The sequence below is a fragment of the Gambusia affinis genome, linkage group LG21 (genome assembly GCF_019740435.1).
Source record: "Gambusia affinis linkage group LG21, SWU_Gaff_1.0, whole genome shotgun sequence".
NCBI lineage: Eukaryota > Metazoa > Chordata > Actinopteri > Cyprinodontiformes > Poeciliidae > Gambusia > Gambusia affinis.
Window position 1 is genome coordinate 8,985,988 of NC_057888.1, and position 16,396 is coordinate 9,002,383.

General features: G+C 36.8%; 2 protein-coding genes across 3 annotated transcripts in view; both read left to right on the top strand.

Annotated features, from left to right (window-relative positions):
* The first annotated feature begins 2,095 nt into the window (after positions 1–2,095).
* LOC122824203 (OTU domain-containing protein 1) lies at positions 2,096–4,256 on the top strand. Its single transcript, XM_044104512.1, has one exon. It carries the CDS (start codon positions 2,356–2,358, stop codon positions 3,574–3,576), a length of 1,221 nt encoding a protein of 406 aa, XP_043960447.1. The 5' UTR covers positions 2,096–2,355; the 3' UTR covers positions 3,577–4,256.
* A 2,354-nt stretch (positions 4,257–6,610) lies between these two features.
* The window catches only part of si:ch211-285f17.1 (sickle tail protein homolog), a 116,137-nt gene continuing 106,351 nt past the window's right edge, over positions 6,611–16,396 (top strand). The window contains exon 1 of one of the 2 annotated variants that reach the window (XM_044105274.1): positions 6,611–6,919. In XM_044105274.1, coding sequence (XP_043961209.1) covers positions 6,850–6,919 — 70 coding nt within the window. In that variant the 5' untranslated portion in view covers positions 6,611–6,849. The remainder of the gene's footprint in view (positions 6,920–16,396) is intronic. The other variant, XM_044105271.1, reaches the window with a different exon arrangement.

A 16,396-nucleotide genomic window follows, 5' to 3' on the forward strand; every position in this document is an offset into this window, starting at 1 on the left:
ATATCTGTTTACATTTTTACTACAGGCTAAGAGAATGCCTTGCACTTTTTCACAATTTGTCATTTCAAGAACAGCTAAGGAAGGAGAAGGGAAAACCACACTTGACCATGCATTGTCTTACTGAGGGACAATGCAGGTGCTATTCATAGGTGCTATTCATGTAGATGTTTTCTAAGTCAAGTGTATTCTCCTAGTCATATCCCAGATCTCTCCATTTTTTTCCTGATCTCAATCCATATGACAGCAATTTTGCAATAAATATTGGAATTCAACATTCAGCTTTTAAAACAAAAACAGAAAAAAATAATCTGAATATTTAACAATGCTTCTTTAAAGATTTTATAACTTAACATGAATATTCTACAGACTAAATAATTACCTCCATTTATTACTAAGCATAATATTTCCTGAACGTGCATCAGGAAACGCACGTTCAGGAAATATCAGAGCATGATGATCTATATCATCATGCTCTGATATCAATTCATTAGAGCATGTAACAAGCTTGAATTGTAACCACATGACTGCTATGAGGTAAAGGCTATATAAAGTAGTCACATTCTGGGAATCTCCACAAGGTCTAACAGTCCAGGCGTTAAATATAGGCATGTGGACAAGTATGTCATATCAAAGGCTTATAGCCTTCTGTCATTCAAGAATAAATCTAATTGAAAAAAATGTCATAATACTATTTAATACAATAATATAAATATTACATTCAACAATTTGAAGTTTGTTTGCAATTATTGTATGTATTTATTGTATCCCCCCTAAAATGGACTGTCTACAATTACTACGTCCAAATCTCATAAGATTATTTTTCTTCCTTGCTTTCTTTCTTAATTGTTACTTTTCCTTCTTTATTTCCCTCTTTAATTCTATGCTTCTCCTGGGCTATTGGGGAGTCATCATGTAAATAAAAGAGTGATTTCCTATGACTTGCACTGTCAGGGAGATGGGTCAAGTCGCCTAGTGACAAAACAAAGCGGTTGACAAATGCGTCCTTTCAAAATAAAACCTTACATAAAAACGTTTGGGCCACTTGTTTACGACAAAAATCTTGTCACCTTCCTGGGCATGTACTTCCTAAGTAGCTAAAATATAAACTCTTAATAAGTCACGTTATAAATAACTATTTTCACTTTCATGTTTAGACAGATTGCAGTCAAGTCAAATGTATATATATATATATATATATATATATATATATATATATGTTTTTCAATAAAATCTTAAATTTATCAGATATATTTAAGAGTAGTCTTTATATTTATCAATTATATTTTATTATTAAAATGTGAAGAAAAGAAATCTGAAGGACCATTTACTTAATTAATAAGGGAGGGGGAAAAAATCATACAAACTTGTTTCTGTGTGCTAATCTGCTTTAGTAACCCTTTGCTTGCACACCTCAAATGCCACCCAAAGTGTTGTTTCACATAAGTAAATGAAACAAGATGTTTTCAGAATAGGATTTAATTTAAGATCAATAAACCCAAACAACATGACATTATATTAAATGTCATCACCTGCTAAACCTGATAACTTGTTTCACAAACTCCCAGTATCAGCAAATGCCGTAGAGCATTTGTGAAAACCGTTGATGGACTTTTCATAACACTTCAGAGTAACTCTTCTTTGGATATTTGTGTTATTTTTGCAACATTTTAGGGTTTCATTGTATGAATATCATACTTGTATTTGTCCAAGCTTTGATGAGGTCATCCGAAATGGACTTAATGGCGTGATAGTCCTTCTTTATAACTCACGGCTTAAAATCACCAACTGACAACTGGACTTTTTCCTTTATTAGTTTCTAATTATTGTGGCAATTTGTCCAGACCCTGAAGCAACAAGGCAGTCCCAGAGCATTGCTTTTTCTGTGTGTTTTTTCTGCTGGCATGTTTGACTGTAGTTATCTTGTTCTATGTCACAATTCATGATTGTTGTTTCTATATTATAAAATGCATTTTTGGACAATTATACATGAGAAACTGGCTTGAAAAAGATATCGAAACTTTTTTTTTTTTTAAATGTAATTTTATCTTGAAAATCTCGAAGGGAAGTCTATGTGATTTAATCCTGCCTGACTGTTTAACTAGCAGGGTCCAGTTGCAGTTTCAACTCTAAAATTAGGGAGGCACCCTGTCTGCAAATGACGCAAAGAGCCCGAACTGGAGCGTGTCGTCGTCTCTGCGTGTAACTGATAAGGGGACTGGGGGCCATGGAGACGTTCCCAACAGCTCCCCGCTGTTGTTACCGATGACACGGGTCTTAATATATTTTTAGCCGTTGTTGTCATGTTTTCGTAACGGCACGGCCGCTTCGTCCGCTATAAAGGACTGCGTTTCAAACATGCAGCTGTACAACAGCGTTCTCACACACTACCCGAGGGCGTCCAGGTCCAGGAAAGTTACTGTCAATCTATCTCCGGCGTCCGAACACTCTAACGCGGCGACGCAAAGTTCCTCTGAGGTCGACGGACAACTTCGACTGCGCACAACTTCAGTGACTAACGGCGGTGAGACAAACATGCCAGCCTTTTCCTGCTACGAAGCCTCACCGGTGAGGCCAGTTCACTTCACATCGACGGCTGAGATAATAATCCGGAGACCTGATGGAGTGGAAAGGTCTGTACCGGTTCACATCATCAAGGAGCCCAAGAACAAGTCGCAAAGAGGTGAAAATCAGCTCTGCAATGACTGTGATTCAGATATAATGGCGGAGATGATTAATCATCTGGAGAACGGAACTGATGAGATGTTTCCTGGGAATCATGTTTTTAGGAGAAGCGGCATCAATGAGACAATGAGGAATTCATACGAGGATGAAACTTCTTCCCAAACATCTTCTTCTAGAAGGAATGGATTTGCCTCAGTGGATATGGAAGAACTTTCTCCCATGGGGTCATCACGTAAAGAGAAGGCCTTTGAGCTCAGTGTCCTCCAGGAGTCTCCACCGCAGAGATGCCAAAAAACAGGGGACATCAACGATAAGGTCACCAGGTATCTGGTTGAGGTGGAGAGGCAGAACAAGTACCTCCAGGAGAGACACAAGTACAGGTACCACATCATTCCAGATGGCAACTGCCTGTACAGAGCTGTGTGCAAGGCCACATACGGAGACCAAGCAAGGCATGGGGAGCTGCGGGAGCAAACCGTGCACCACATCGCTGACCACCTGGACGAGTTCATACCCATCATTGAGGGGGACGTTGGAGAGTTCTTGATCAACGCGGCACAGGATGGTGCCTGGGCTGGGTATCCAGAGGTCCTAGCCATGAGTCAAATGCTAAATGTCAACATCCACCTTACGACTGGTGGCAGCCTGGAGAGTTCCACTGTTTCCACCATGGTGCACTATCTTGGGGAGGAGGACGCCTCCAAACCGGCAATCTGGCTTAGCTGGCTCAGCAATGGTCACTACGATGTCGTATTGGACAAGCGTCTCCCCAACCCAGAGTATGAGGACTGGTGTCGACAATCACAGATGCAGAGGAAGCGGGACGAGGACCTGGCAAAATCTATGGCGGCCTCGCTGTCTAAGATGTACCTAGAACAAAATGGTTATGTTTGAAATAAAGTTTGTATGACGGAGGACATATTTTCTTACAGAATGACAGACAGAGACTCTTCTGATGACTTTCTTCCTGCTTTAAATTATTTTTTATAAGATTTATATGTGTGAAACAAAGTGCAGTGCACAGACTTCAGTTCTTCTACATACCAGAACTTCCAGATTGGAGTTTGAAGGATGTATGCTTGTTCTTTGGATGATTTTAGTCATGTTGACATCAGTGATGCTTTGAGTTTGAGTTTTTTTTTTGCAGTGTACAACATTTATTTGCCTTTTTCTTGGCTGACCATTTATACTTTTGACATCATTTGTGCAACAGTTGACACATCTTAAACAAGGCTCCAATGCAGTCTGGAATTTGTACAAAAAGCACTTTTCCTTTTCTATTTTCTTAGGATAAATATCTAAAAATGCCAAAAAATTATGTGTTTTTTTTATGTCTAAATGACATGCTTTGTGTTTGATTTGCTTCATCGCAACTGCATTTTAATGTTACTCATTATTGTGTTTGGTTTTTGACTCACTGACTGAATGTACCTCAAACCCCCACAAAGAACCATTTCACTACTTTTTTAGGTTTCAGGCAACTGTAAAGTAAGGTTAAACCAGTGTTTCTCAATTCCAGTCCTCAGGCCCCCCTGCCCTGCATGTTTTGCGTGTTTCCCTTCTGCCACACACCTGGATTGAATATGTGGGTGATTAACAGGCTTCTGCAGCTCTTGATGGTCATGCAATCATTTGAATCAGCTGCTCTGGAGTAGAGGCACATCTAAAACATGCAGAGCAGGGGGGCCTGAGGACTGGAATTGAGAAGCGCTGGGTTAAACCAAAGATGTGGTTGGTGATTTAAGCCTGGGTAAATGTAAAACAAAGCACCATATTTGCTGATCTTTGTTATTTCGACCAACTCTAATAAACTTGAAAAATATTCTTGATCTAATATAAAGAACCCACATCTTATGTGAGATCCTCCAATCTTTATTTGAGAAATCAATTATAGATTTTAAGATGGAGCTGATCTCCGTTACTCCAGACGCAAAAACGTAGTGAAACCTTGCATTCCAAAAAATTAAAGCCAGTTTAATTTTCATGACTTGCAAAACCTACAGATAATAGGACAACTGACAACTATTTAACCCATTTGAACATTAGTCTTTTATATTCAAATGTTCAAAATGTTACTAAAGACTGTTGAAAAAACTATCCATCTGAGCTGGGAAATGTTTGGAATTTTGTTTTGAAATGTTTAAGAATCCAGTTTGAAATGCAATGTATTTTAGATTGCATTTTCTTACATATGTATGTATTTTTTTATCTTTGTATTTTAAAAAATCTGTTTTCTCTCTTTTGCACAAAATTTCCAACTATGTATAGGTTGATAGTTGGATTCTCACCACGTTTTATCACAGTAGTACAGCATTAACAAAAAAATACAAAAGTATGTTCTAATTGGTTTTCTTTAGATCAGTAAAACTTTCCTACTGCTGCTGAGGTAATGTATTACTGCAAGTATAACTGTTTATCTTTTTTTTTTTTTATCTTATTGCATTGGCATATACAAAGATAAATTGTACCAACTCAGTTGTGCGGTAGTTTTAAAGAAAACATTTAGTACCTTAGTAGAAGTGATGGGTTGATTTTCATATTTTTGTTTTAAATCATGTTTCTGTCTCTTTTTTTCTAAGCAAGTAATGCTTCTTTTCTTTTTTTTTCCAGACGGCTGACTAGCAGCAGCACGTGGGGGAGTGGCAGCAGTAGAAAGTCTATGTTCCACACAACTGGAGAAAATTCCAGTCACACTGGCACTTTATCTGGCTTGTCATTAAAACAACCATAAACTGTAGGCACATAATATAGTTCATTTTAGAATTTGTGAAACCAGAATTGCTTCATAGCATTATTCAGTCCATGCCAAGTCCCACCACAATTAAGTTTTGGTGTCTTGATGATCTTGAGTTATTTCTATAAATGTCATGATTTGTTTTTAATTTTTGGATTGTTTCCGAATAAAATGTAAAAATGAGATTATATTTTCCTGCTTTTTTTTTTTTTATCTACAAATGAACATTTTTTTTTTATAATCTACTCTTGCTAATATTATCTGAAAGACTTTGTAGTACAAAGATTATACTTGACTCCATTTGAACTATGCCACTTACAATGACTTAGCCAATTATTCAGGTACAACTGCAGAACGTAGTGTAAAACAAAATTAAAATCATGAGTTTGCTTCCACATTAATTAGGTTCTAGGTTGTTTTAGTCTGTCATAAAATCTGATTAAAATATACTACAGTTTATGGCAGTGATGGTGATGTGACAGAGATGTGAATATGTGTGCATCAAACAGTACATGACAAATCTGCGGATTTATAAACAGAAATAGATAGAGGTAGCAACTTTTGTCACATTAGAAAAGGATCTTCACTAGAAATCTGTATCTATGAATCTTATGACCAAGTAAGGATTTTAAAAGCAAAGTCTACAGGATTTTATTTTTGTTGTTGTTGCATTCAAGAAAACTGCCACAACGTCAGGAAAAGGAAAAAAAAAAATATATAAAAAAACAAAAAACAGTTTGACTTTGCTTCCACTAGATGGCACTCTAAACTCTAACATTTCCTAAATTACTTTAATGGTATGCAGTATTTTTTTTTCCTTTTTGTTCAAACGTAGGGATAGTCAAGGCTTCTTTATTAACTCAGCGCGCAAAGCACAAGTCATAGTAAAATGTTGTATATTTTTAAAGTGTGCATTTAGGCACGTCATATTACGATTTTAAATATTTTATTTAAAATATTTAATTTCTTCCTGAAACAACCTAATAATAACATACAAGTTTTGTGATATGTACTTCAGCTGCTGCTTTGTTAACTGTATTTTGTTACATTCTTTTAACTGAAACCTTTACAAAAGTGATGTAACGATGCAGTCACAAGCACACAGAAGAAAGTTTGAATCTCCTCTTTAATGCGGGAAGAGGAATGGGCTCCTTTAGCGCCTGAGTTTTCTCCTACGGACCATAAACAAGCAGGCAGTCTGAGCACAGCAGAGAAGAGAAGAGGAAGACAGGTGAGAACGGACTCCTTCTCTGCAGTGGGCTACTGTGCTGGCCCTGAATCAGCGCACAGAGAGAAAGAAAGTCACTGACGGATACTGACGCTCTTCTGTCGCCCGAGGTGCGCCTGTGAAGGATTCCCACGCGCCAGAACTCACGGTCCAACTCGACAGTCGGAAAATTTACGGAGCGGATTCTGAGGAACAAACAGCCAACATGTCGGGACACCGGGTGCAGTTCGCCGACCTTCCTCCTAGTGAGCACAAAGGAAGCCCCAAATTTGCCAGTAAGAAAAAATATATATATTTAAATATATATTTTGAAAAAGTGCGTTTTACTCCCTTTCCAATATTAAATGAAACATTTGAAATACCTAATTAGCTCTAAAACAGCTGTACTGTACTTTAACATTGCTAGTTAACTTTATAGCACATTTTTGTCTAACAAGCCCAAACTTTATTATGCATAATTATTAGTCATGTTAAAAAACTGCGTTTTAAAGGGTCGTTTTGTTCTTAAAACTAATATTTTTTTTAGCCGCCATTACTTTCACTAACATGTTACTCAAGCTACTAGAAATTGTGATAGTCATTCACTGCAATAACAAAATGAGGGATTTATGATAAATTACTGGCAACCAGTGGCTGTTTTGTCAGTTTTAGTGCCCTTCTTTCCTTGTCTACCTCATTTAGGAAAATACATTGTTTCCTTATCAGAACCATTAGGAATAAATTATTCTGCTTAGTCTGTTATTTGACATCTGCAAGTTTATTTAAAATGCATGACAGTGGCATATGTAGTAGTCTGATCTGAATTAATTATATCCATTTGCTCTCACAAACCCCCACTGTTATTGCTATGTATACAAATATACCTTGATGTGGGTGACTGTGGCTCAGTGGGTAGTAGTTCTCTTATAACCGGTTAGCTTGTAGGTTTGATTCCAGCCTCCTCATGTCATTGTTCCCCTGGCCAAGACACTTAACCCCAAGTGGCAGTGTATAAATATGTGTGGATTTCTGAGTGCGAATGGCTGAATGTGACTCCAGTATAAATTTGAACATGGTTTGATTTTTATATACAGCTTTGAAACAATATACACCAACAAAGTTAAATACTTAAATAATTGCCCTTTCTACAAAATAATATCAAACATTTAAAATGTATATATATATATAATGGTGGTGAGTTCGTTTCAAGGTAAGTCACAATTCTTCAGCATGTACACAAGCATGATTGACAATATATGACCTTCCTCCTGGCTCTGATTGGTTTTTTCTGATGGCAGTATAATTTGGGAGAAGGGAGAGAGTTTATTTTTTCACAGATATATGTTTCATATTATAATGTCACAACATAATGACAGTTTTAAAAAATACATAATATATATTCTATAACAGTATATATTGTGAGATAATTTACTGTGAACAGAAGTACATTCTCAACTGTAATATGACAATGGAAGAACAGCTTTCAGTAATTTATTGTAAATACCTCAGTTGGTTTTTACATCGCTGGTGATCCTTTGAGCTTGGGCGTCATTGGGATTATTCCATATGCTTCCCTTTAATACACTCATCTGAGGTGGCAGTTTGACCTTTCCATGACGCTGCAAACTTTTTTCCTCCCTGGTCAGACCCGGCTATCATGAAGTCAAATGGTTTTCATGCCTGATCTTAAGCTGATGCTGACCTTGTAGAGCATTTAGGGATGACCTGATTATAGCTGCCATCTTTTCAGGAGCAACGAAGTCAGACCATAGTAAATCAACAATAGAAGATTAAAGATGTAGTACAAATATAGTTTGTTCTCTGATATTAGACTTATCTAATAAACTTAATTGCAAACTTAGATGTGACCCATCTACACTTTCCTCTGTACTTGTGTACTGCAGCATAGGGACTATGGCAGAGAAACTGAGCCCATCTCTGTAGTGACAGGTTGAGTGACAGAACAAGTGAGGTTGGATATGGTTGGAAAATTGCCTGTTTACTGCAAATCGCTTGAGGAGTGCATCTGTAGTCCTTTGTGGGTAGGTCTCTTTTTAGTTGTGATACAATAGAAGCATTTGTGACAATTTATCGCCACTTCAAATACAGTTTTTATTTTTTTAAGTCATTAGGTCAGGGACATTCGTTTTGACTGCAGAGGGTAGAAGTGCTGATGCTGTGTGGAGGTTAAACTCAGATTGCATGTGGGCCATGTGGGGTTGATGTGTGCGAGGACACAACAGCAGCTTCAGCAACAAACTACACATTCTGACTCAGCCAATCCATTTTCCTGCCGCTTTGTGGCAGGTGACATGGGGTCGAATTTCACTGTCTTCATCTTCTTCTGTTCTGATGCACATGCTCATAAAGTATATGATCACAGGAATAATGGTAATCCACCCACTTCACAATTCATTGTTCTAGTCTGCTTTTCGGAGTATGTTACACTGATTTGAACATTACTGAAGATGCTTTGCTTAGGAAATTATTATTCAATAGTGATTTATGATATTTTCAAAGTTTCTCTAAGACAAGATAAATAACTTCAGGTTGAAACCTTTAGTGTATAAGAAACGCAAGATAATAAAAATGTAGAATTATAAATAAATTGATTTTTAATTGTTTACGTATTCTTGTTTATTTGTTGAAAAAATCTTTACTTTCTTGATGACTGCCTAGGAAACAAGTAATAAACTTAATTGCATGCTGTCACCTTTAGTTCCTGCATGATTCAGCAATATGGTAAAATCTGTGTTGGAAACATAAACACAGATTACACTTCTGTACCATCTATTTAAAGCAGATGGTGTCTGTGTCTACATTAATCTTCAGAAGCTGAGATGAGATCCTGCCAGTGCATCTTATAATTCTCTGTGAAAACAAATCAAACAGACATGAAAGTGAGGATGAAGCTTTATGTTTCTCGGACATTTTCTGCTATTGATGGATCATTCACTGTTCTTCATTTTAGCTGTTGGTGATTTAGGTACAGTGTGAAATAGCAAAATCTGGTAGGATGATTGCATCTGATAACCATTTGATGTGATACATCTTCTGGACTTTGCAAGCTGTTCAAAATGCTAAACAGCTGTTTTTACTCTTAATTAAAGACATGTCCCTGAAGGGTTCCTTAAGTTCCCCTAGAGAGCAAAACAAAGCATTAAGCATGGACAACATGCTGTTGTACTTCCTGTTTTAATTAGCCGCATTCCAGTGGTTTTCTTAGAAAAGGTAAAAAAGAAAAAGTGAAGTAGTGGAAAGAATAAAACCTATTACATTTCCCCTGATGCTTAAGAAAAGTTTGAGGTGGTTTTAAGGTATTTTAAATAGGATTTTATGGGGATAGAAATAGCAAAGGATCTCCAAATTAAGATTTTATGTTTCAGATAGTAATTTCCAATCTAATAGTACAATAGTTAAGTTAATACTAAATCTGGAAACCTCATAGCTTTAAAGCGCAGAAAAGGAGGAAAACTGTATTCTATTAGTATAAGATAGTCTGGATTGCAAGTACCCTCTGCAGTAGTTTCAGGTCTAGCTCATGCTGATGATGCTATTTGTGTAAAGCATCAACATGACATTTTCTGACATAAAATCAAAGCGTAGTAAAAAATCTCTAACACAGTCAGTTTAAATTGTTACGACTGCAACCCCAGTTCAATTCTGTGGGTGGTATAAGGACATCCCTAAAAACATCTTGAATTGTTTGACCTGGTATGAAAGGAAATGACATCACTGAGCAGCTGTTCCCTTTCTGCTCAAAGTAATTTCACATGACTGTGTCATATCTCGGATATCCCGTGTGACCAAAATATTTCTTAAAAAGAAGCGCTATGAATTCCCCTTTCTCAACAGTGGTCATTTCACTCCTTAGTGTCTCTGTTTGTACAATGGCTTCTTTTTTGAGGGAAAGTTGTCTCCTATCTTTTTTTTCCAAAAACATAGTTGATTTTACTAATAAATCAGTGACATAATGAATTCTTCTAATTGTTATGTTTTTAAATACACTTTAAAGCTTAGAAGTTTGCAAAAGTGGAGATATTTTTTTCTGACTGTCATTTAATTCACGGCATATTCAAGGTGTATATTATTTCAGAAAAAAATAAAATAAATCTTTGTGTCCTCCACCCTGATTTGTGACATTTTGTCCTGTCATCAAGAGTGAGGAAGGCAAGTCTTAATAAAGGTCTTAGTTGAGAAATGAAGATAAATATTGGGAGAGACATTTCTTCTTATTTTTTTTACAAGACTAAAGAAGAAAGAGAAACACAACATGGGTGGACAAGAGGGAGTAAAACCTGTTATGCAGCATATTCTTGTGGTTGCAATTAGTCCTGGTAGAGTCATCATCTCCATCTAGCTGGCTGATGAGGGTCTAGATGCCTGATGAATGAGCCACCCTCCTCTGTCTTCTTCTTCTGCTGGAGGCTCCAGTGTCTCCTACAGTGGGATACTTGTGTTGTAGAGAAGGGGCAGATGTTTTTTCTTTTCGTTTTTGTTTTGTTTTTCTAAATCATTCTGCATTAATTCCTTCCTGAAGACGATATGATGGAGTAGCTAAAGAAATGCATTTTAGTGTGTAAGTATAAGTAGCAATGGCATAAGTTGGATATAATATGGTTTGTCATCTCTGGTAGCAACAAGTGATGAATGGAATCAGCTAATTTTTTGTCACATGTAGAAGCAGCTGAGAAAGAACCGACATGCCTGTGATGTTAATAGTTTTCTCAGAGGATCTAAGGTCGAATAACACAGAAGAAAATGTTCACTGTTAAAATAAAAACACCCTGTGGGCTGCACACAGGGTGTTTTCTCTGCAGGGTTATTATTCATCCACCGCAAGATGTGCTTTGGAAATAGCTGCTCCTCTTTACTTGTTAAGTGAGACAGTTTGTCTCAGTGTTAGGACTTAGGATGTAATCACAGTCTGCATATGCCCTTCCCTACCACTAACCATGCATCATACACTCCCTGATTAAGCTTCCTTTTTAATTTTTTTTCCAAAGGAGCAAGGTGAGCAAAAAACTGATTTGGGCACACATGAGTTAGAAGTGAAATAGCCTCTCGTTTGATGTTGCAGCCAGGTCATGTTCAAAGGAAAGTACCAAATAGGTGTGTAGGGAGAAAATGGGCCAGGTTTTATAAGGGTTTGTGCTAATTTTCTACAGAAAGTGTTCATCTGCATTCATGTCCGCATACACACCCTTGTATGGTGGTACTTGATAATGGAGCTCATGTAAAGCCTATCTCTACACTCCATGCTGACAACACTGAATCTTTCATCCACATTTGGTGGATTTAATGACTTCACAAATTGATCAGAAGATCTCAGTCACTGCTGCAGAGGTCAGCTATTATTACACACACGTGCATGCACCCACACACACACAGAAAGAGTTGATTTCCTTTCTATTCACTTTTTGATACTTCTAACCTTTTTAAACTTAGATGTTTGTATATGGTGTACCATCTGATTTTCTTCACAGTGCAGATTTTACTGTGAAAAAACAAGGGTTGACTTTTTTCCCCATACACTCCTGGCATGTACTAAAATAAACTGCAGTATTGTACTCTTTGAGAAGTTTTCTTGTTTCAACATTAATACCTGCAATCTTTATTTACTTTAATGAATCAATCACTCCAGCAGTTCATGGGGACCGAACCACACAATGCTATCATATTATGGAGGGTCATATTATACACTGTTATGCTGAAAAACTATTAACAAGAAAGACAGACTGTTGCAATGTTCAACATTTAAAACACCAGCCCTGTGACAAAGGGGGTAATGAGGTTGTAAAACAGTATTTTAAGCAGGCTTTATGATTTAATCTGTTACAGTTAAGATCATAATATATTTTACCAAATCAGACCGAATAGATTCTAGAAAAGTGCTCTGAACCATCTGTTGTGCTGAGTGGTGTGGTTTGGATAGAGAAGTCAGTCAATCTTGGCTGTACAGCAAACAAAGCTGGTTTATTAAGTCTGATGCAACGCAGCAGATTTAAAAAATGGCAGCCTCTCCCATCAGTGCTACATCCAGCAGTCCACCCATATACTTCCTTCTCAATTTACATCGACCAATGACTTCAGTCTGCCAGAGTGGAGAAAAATAAAAAAAAGTTAATTTTAATATACACAATGTAAACACACTCCTTTTTGTGTCAATAATAAAATATCAGGAAAACTTTTTCTGTATGCACAATTTACAAATAATTTTATTATTTTAATTTCTTTAAGCTTCAACCAACCAAACTCCAGCTCTTATCACTGCACTTTCTGAGGCAGGGCTCCTCTTTTAGCAAGCTCCCATGATGGCTGCCACAAAAGACACACCCACAAGGTAACAAACATTTCAACCAAACACAGATGAAAGGTTCACATTCTAGAACTAAAGGTTAGAAAAACTAACATAAAAACTTTTTAACTTGATCATTGTATCTGACTTTTGTTGTGCTCAATAAAAAATAAAAACATCTAATGAAAAATAATAAGACCACTACAATTAAAAAAAATACAAAATGACCCAACAGAAAACCAAGACAAGTAAGTCATAGTTATAGGAGGTACAAGAGAAACCAAAAGCATGAACACTTTTACTTTGTAACTAGAGTTCATTTAAACAGCTCCTCCTGGTTACATATTATGTACCTCACTTGGCAAACACAAGCCATCAGACAGCAATCATTTAACATTCCACACGCTTTGCTTTTGTATCTAATTTGATAACTATGTTTGTGAATTTGAAGACAGTCTGCTCCCAGTCAATAACCGCAAGCCGCTCCTGTCAATATGACAAATGGGAGGTTTGGGTGGGCGGGTGTGTGTGTAACTGGATGAGACGCCACTGATTGGGTGCGGTAGCAGCATAGCGGCTGTGGGAGGAATACATTGAGAAAATGCTGAGAAGATTATAACTGCAATCCATATACAGTAGTTATCCCTTTCAGCTGCTCAAAGTCTGCTTTGGATGATGCAGTGTCCTGCAGAAATATTCATACGTTTGGAACATTTTATCATTTATGTCACAGCTGTCAACTTCAATGTATTTTGCAAGGAATTTATGATTAACTATGTTTATACATTCTGGATATACTTTTATCTGAAGTGATTCAGATTCAGATTCAGTGATTCGGTCTGACAAATGAGGATATAATAGCGCCATTAATACCAGAGATAACAATAAGCTAATTAGAAGGAAGGATGTCTGACTTTGTCTGACATGACAGTCTAGAAATAGAGTGCACACATGGAGGGAAGTGCACAAAGAGACGGTGTGTGAGAGGGGTAGGGAAGCTTTGGTGCCAGTGTCAGAAACAAGCAATGCCAAAAGAACAGGTGTTTGAACCCTGGACCCGGCACATCAAAAGTTTGGTGCTCTTACAACTGAGCTACCTAACACAAAATAGATCATAACTGTGTAGTCAGAGCATAATAAGACATGGTTTTCAAAGTTTTTACAAATATTCACAACCCTCTTCAAGGAAGAATCTGTTGACAGAACAACTCTTATTCATTCCACAAATCTGGCCTTTATGGGTGGATGGCAAGAAGGTAGCCGTAAGAGTTCTTGTTTGTATTTTGCCACAAGTTATTTATGGGGCCCAGGAAGCATGTGGAAGATGATGTTCAATTCAGATAAAACTAAAAAGTGACTGTTTGGCCTGCATGAAAAACATAAGGCATGGGAGAAAATTAACATTGACTGTCACACCAAACACAAAGCCCCTATGGTGAATTGTACTGGTAGCAAGTCACTTTTCTCCCACGTGTAGGCTGGTCTAACAAAATGTACTAACTAAAACGTATGCTTATTGACATCTCCATGCCATTTGTTTGAAGTCAAGTTATTTTACAAAGAAGAATGTGCAAAGCTGGTAGGGACATAACTTTATGTTTTGCAACTGTTATTAGTGGTAATATTGACTCAGGGGGTCTGAACACAAATGCGTACCACACTTGTCATGTCGCATTTTGTAAAGCATCTTCAAACCATGTATCCCTTTCTTTTCAGTTCTCAATATTTACAATTCCAAATACAAAAACAAAACATACATCCAGTATGTTGATCTGTTGCATAAAATTCCATTAACTGTTTTAGTTTCAGTGTGACAAAATGTGAAAAACTGTCAAGTTCTTTTTGTAAGTTGTTGGAGCTCAACTCAGAATAATGAGCACTGTGCTACTGCTTTATCAGCATCTGTCTTATAAAGTGAATGCAGAATACATATTTTGTGGGAACTCCTTGGTTTTCTTTCACTTCTTTTCATACTTTAGGACGATTTGGGTTAATCCACTTTCCTCAATGAAAGGTCTGTGAAATACGAACATGCCAATAAGTGCAACGCTGACATCAGCAAATAGCTGCTGAGCCTTTGATCCACCTCTAATCTAAAAACAAAGGATTTCTTCAATCAGGAGCTGTTCCTTTCATATTGAAGAACTGACAACGAAATTATTTCTTAACTTCATGGTCAAGCACTTTTGTTCAAAGATTAAAACAATTTTTGTATTGATTTAGCTTTTTTAAAAGAGGAGTAACTAATTAGAATTTAATGAGGATTTTTCAGACTATTAAACATCAACACATCTTTAAAGTCAACTTATCAGCACTCTCACAGGTAATCTGGCTTAAAAACTAAAATATGATGAGCAGTCTCTGAAGTCTGTGATGATGAGGTCTTGGCTGTCAGAAGCCACTGCAGAGGCCAGCAGTTGTGTAAGAGATTTAATGGCTGTGGCTTTGCTTGATCATCAGACATTTTGGCAAGCTTACTGAGAGCTCTTACTCTTTGGCTCTTTCAGTCAGTCATTTTGTGTTTGTCAGCCTAAATAATAATTTGTTGATCCTACATGCAAACCTTTTGGACACAAGACTCATATGAAGTGTTGTAGGATCCAGATTCCGCATAAGTTCATGTGTCAATGTTCGTGCTTATGTGTGCAGTAAGTGCAAATCTGGAGTTTATTGGACAAACGCTTTGGGTTCTTCTTGGGGTTATGATTCATTACTCTAAGAAAAAACATATGTTCTTTGAATGTTTTTCTTATCTTCAGCGTCTCCCTTCTGTATTGTTTGCATACGAGTCTGCTCAGCTGCAGCTCTTAGACCACCAAGATGGACTCAGTGCTAATATAATACTAATCTCTTTAGTGAATGTGGAGTCATCTAGGAAAAGTTTCTGTTACATTTTTGTTAATCAGTATTTTTTTAACTGTTTGATAGTGAGCTTATCATTTTCATACCAACAGCTTTAGGGCAAAACAAAGTGCTGTGCAAACACTCGCATTTTTATTCTGTTTTAATAAGACTCATTTTGCTCATAGCAGGCTTCAGAGTTGTTTCAGTTAATAATATGCAGAAAAATATCAGAAATAGTTGTTGTTCCTTAAAACTTAAAACTTCCTTATAAACTCAAGGTAGAAAGAAAAACAACAGGAAAGAATGAGAGAAAGAAAGAAATAAAGGGAAATGAATACACAAAATGACCTGGCACAGCAGTGAGCTTAATTTTATTCTTATTTTTTTTAGTTTATTGATGCCTGTTCATAAATGGTCAAAATAAAAGAGTTACTACAGAATGATGTGTTTATAGAGTTTTAAATTACCACCTCGCCTGAAATTTGGTTGCGAGAGATTTTCTTAGAATATAGATTCAAATTTGAAAGTATTTTTTTAAATCAATGACTGCAGCAAGCCACAACATGGTTAAGTTTACTCCCAGCAAGTTGATATTACATTTTAGCTTACTGGCAAACTATGAAAATCATAA

Coding starts and splice junctions, on each gene's coding strand:
- LOC122824203 (XM_044104512.1), top strand. CDS start 2,356: ATGCAGCTGTACAACAGCGTTCTCACACACTACCCGAGGGCGTCCAGG.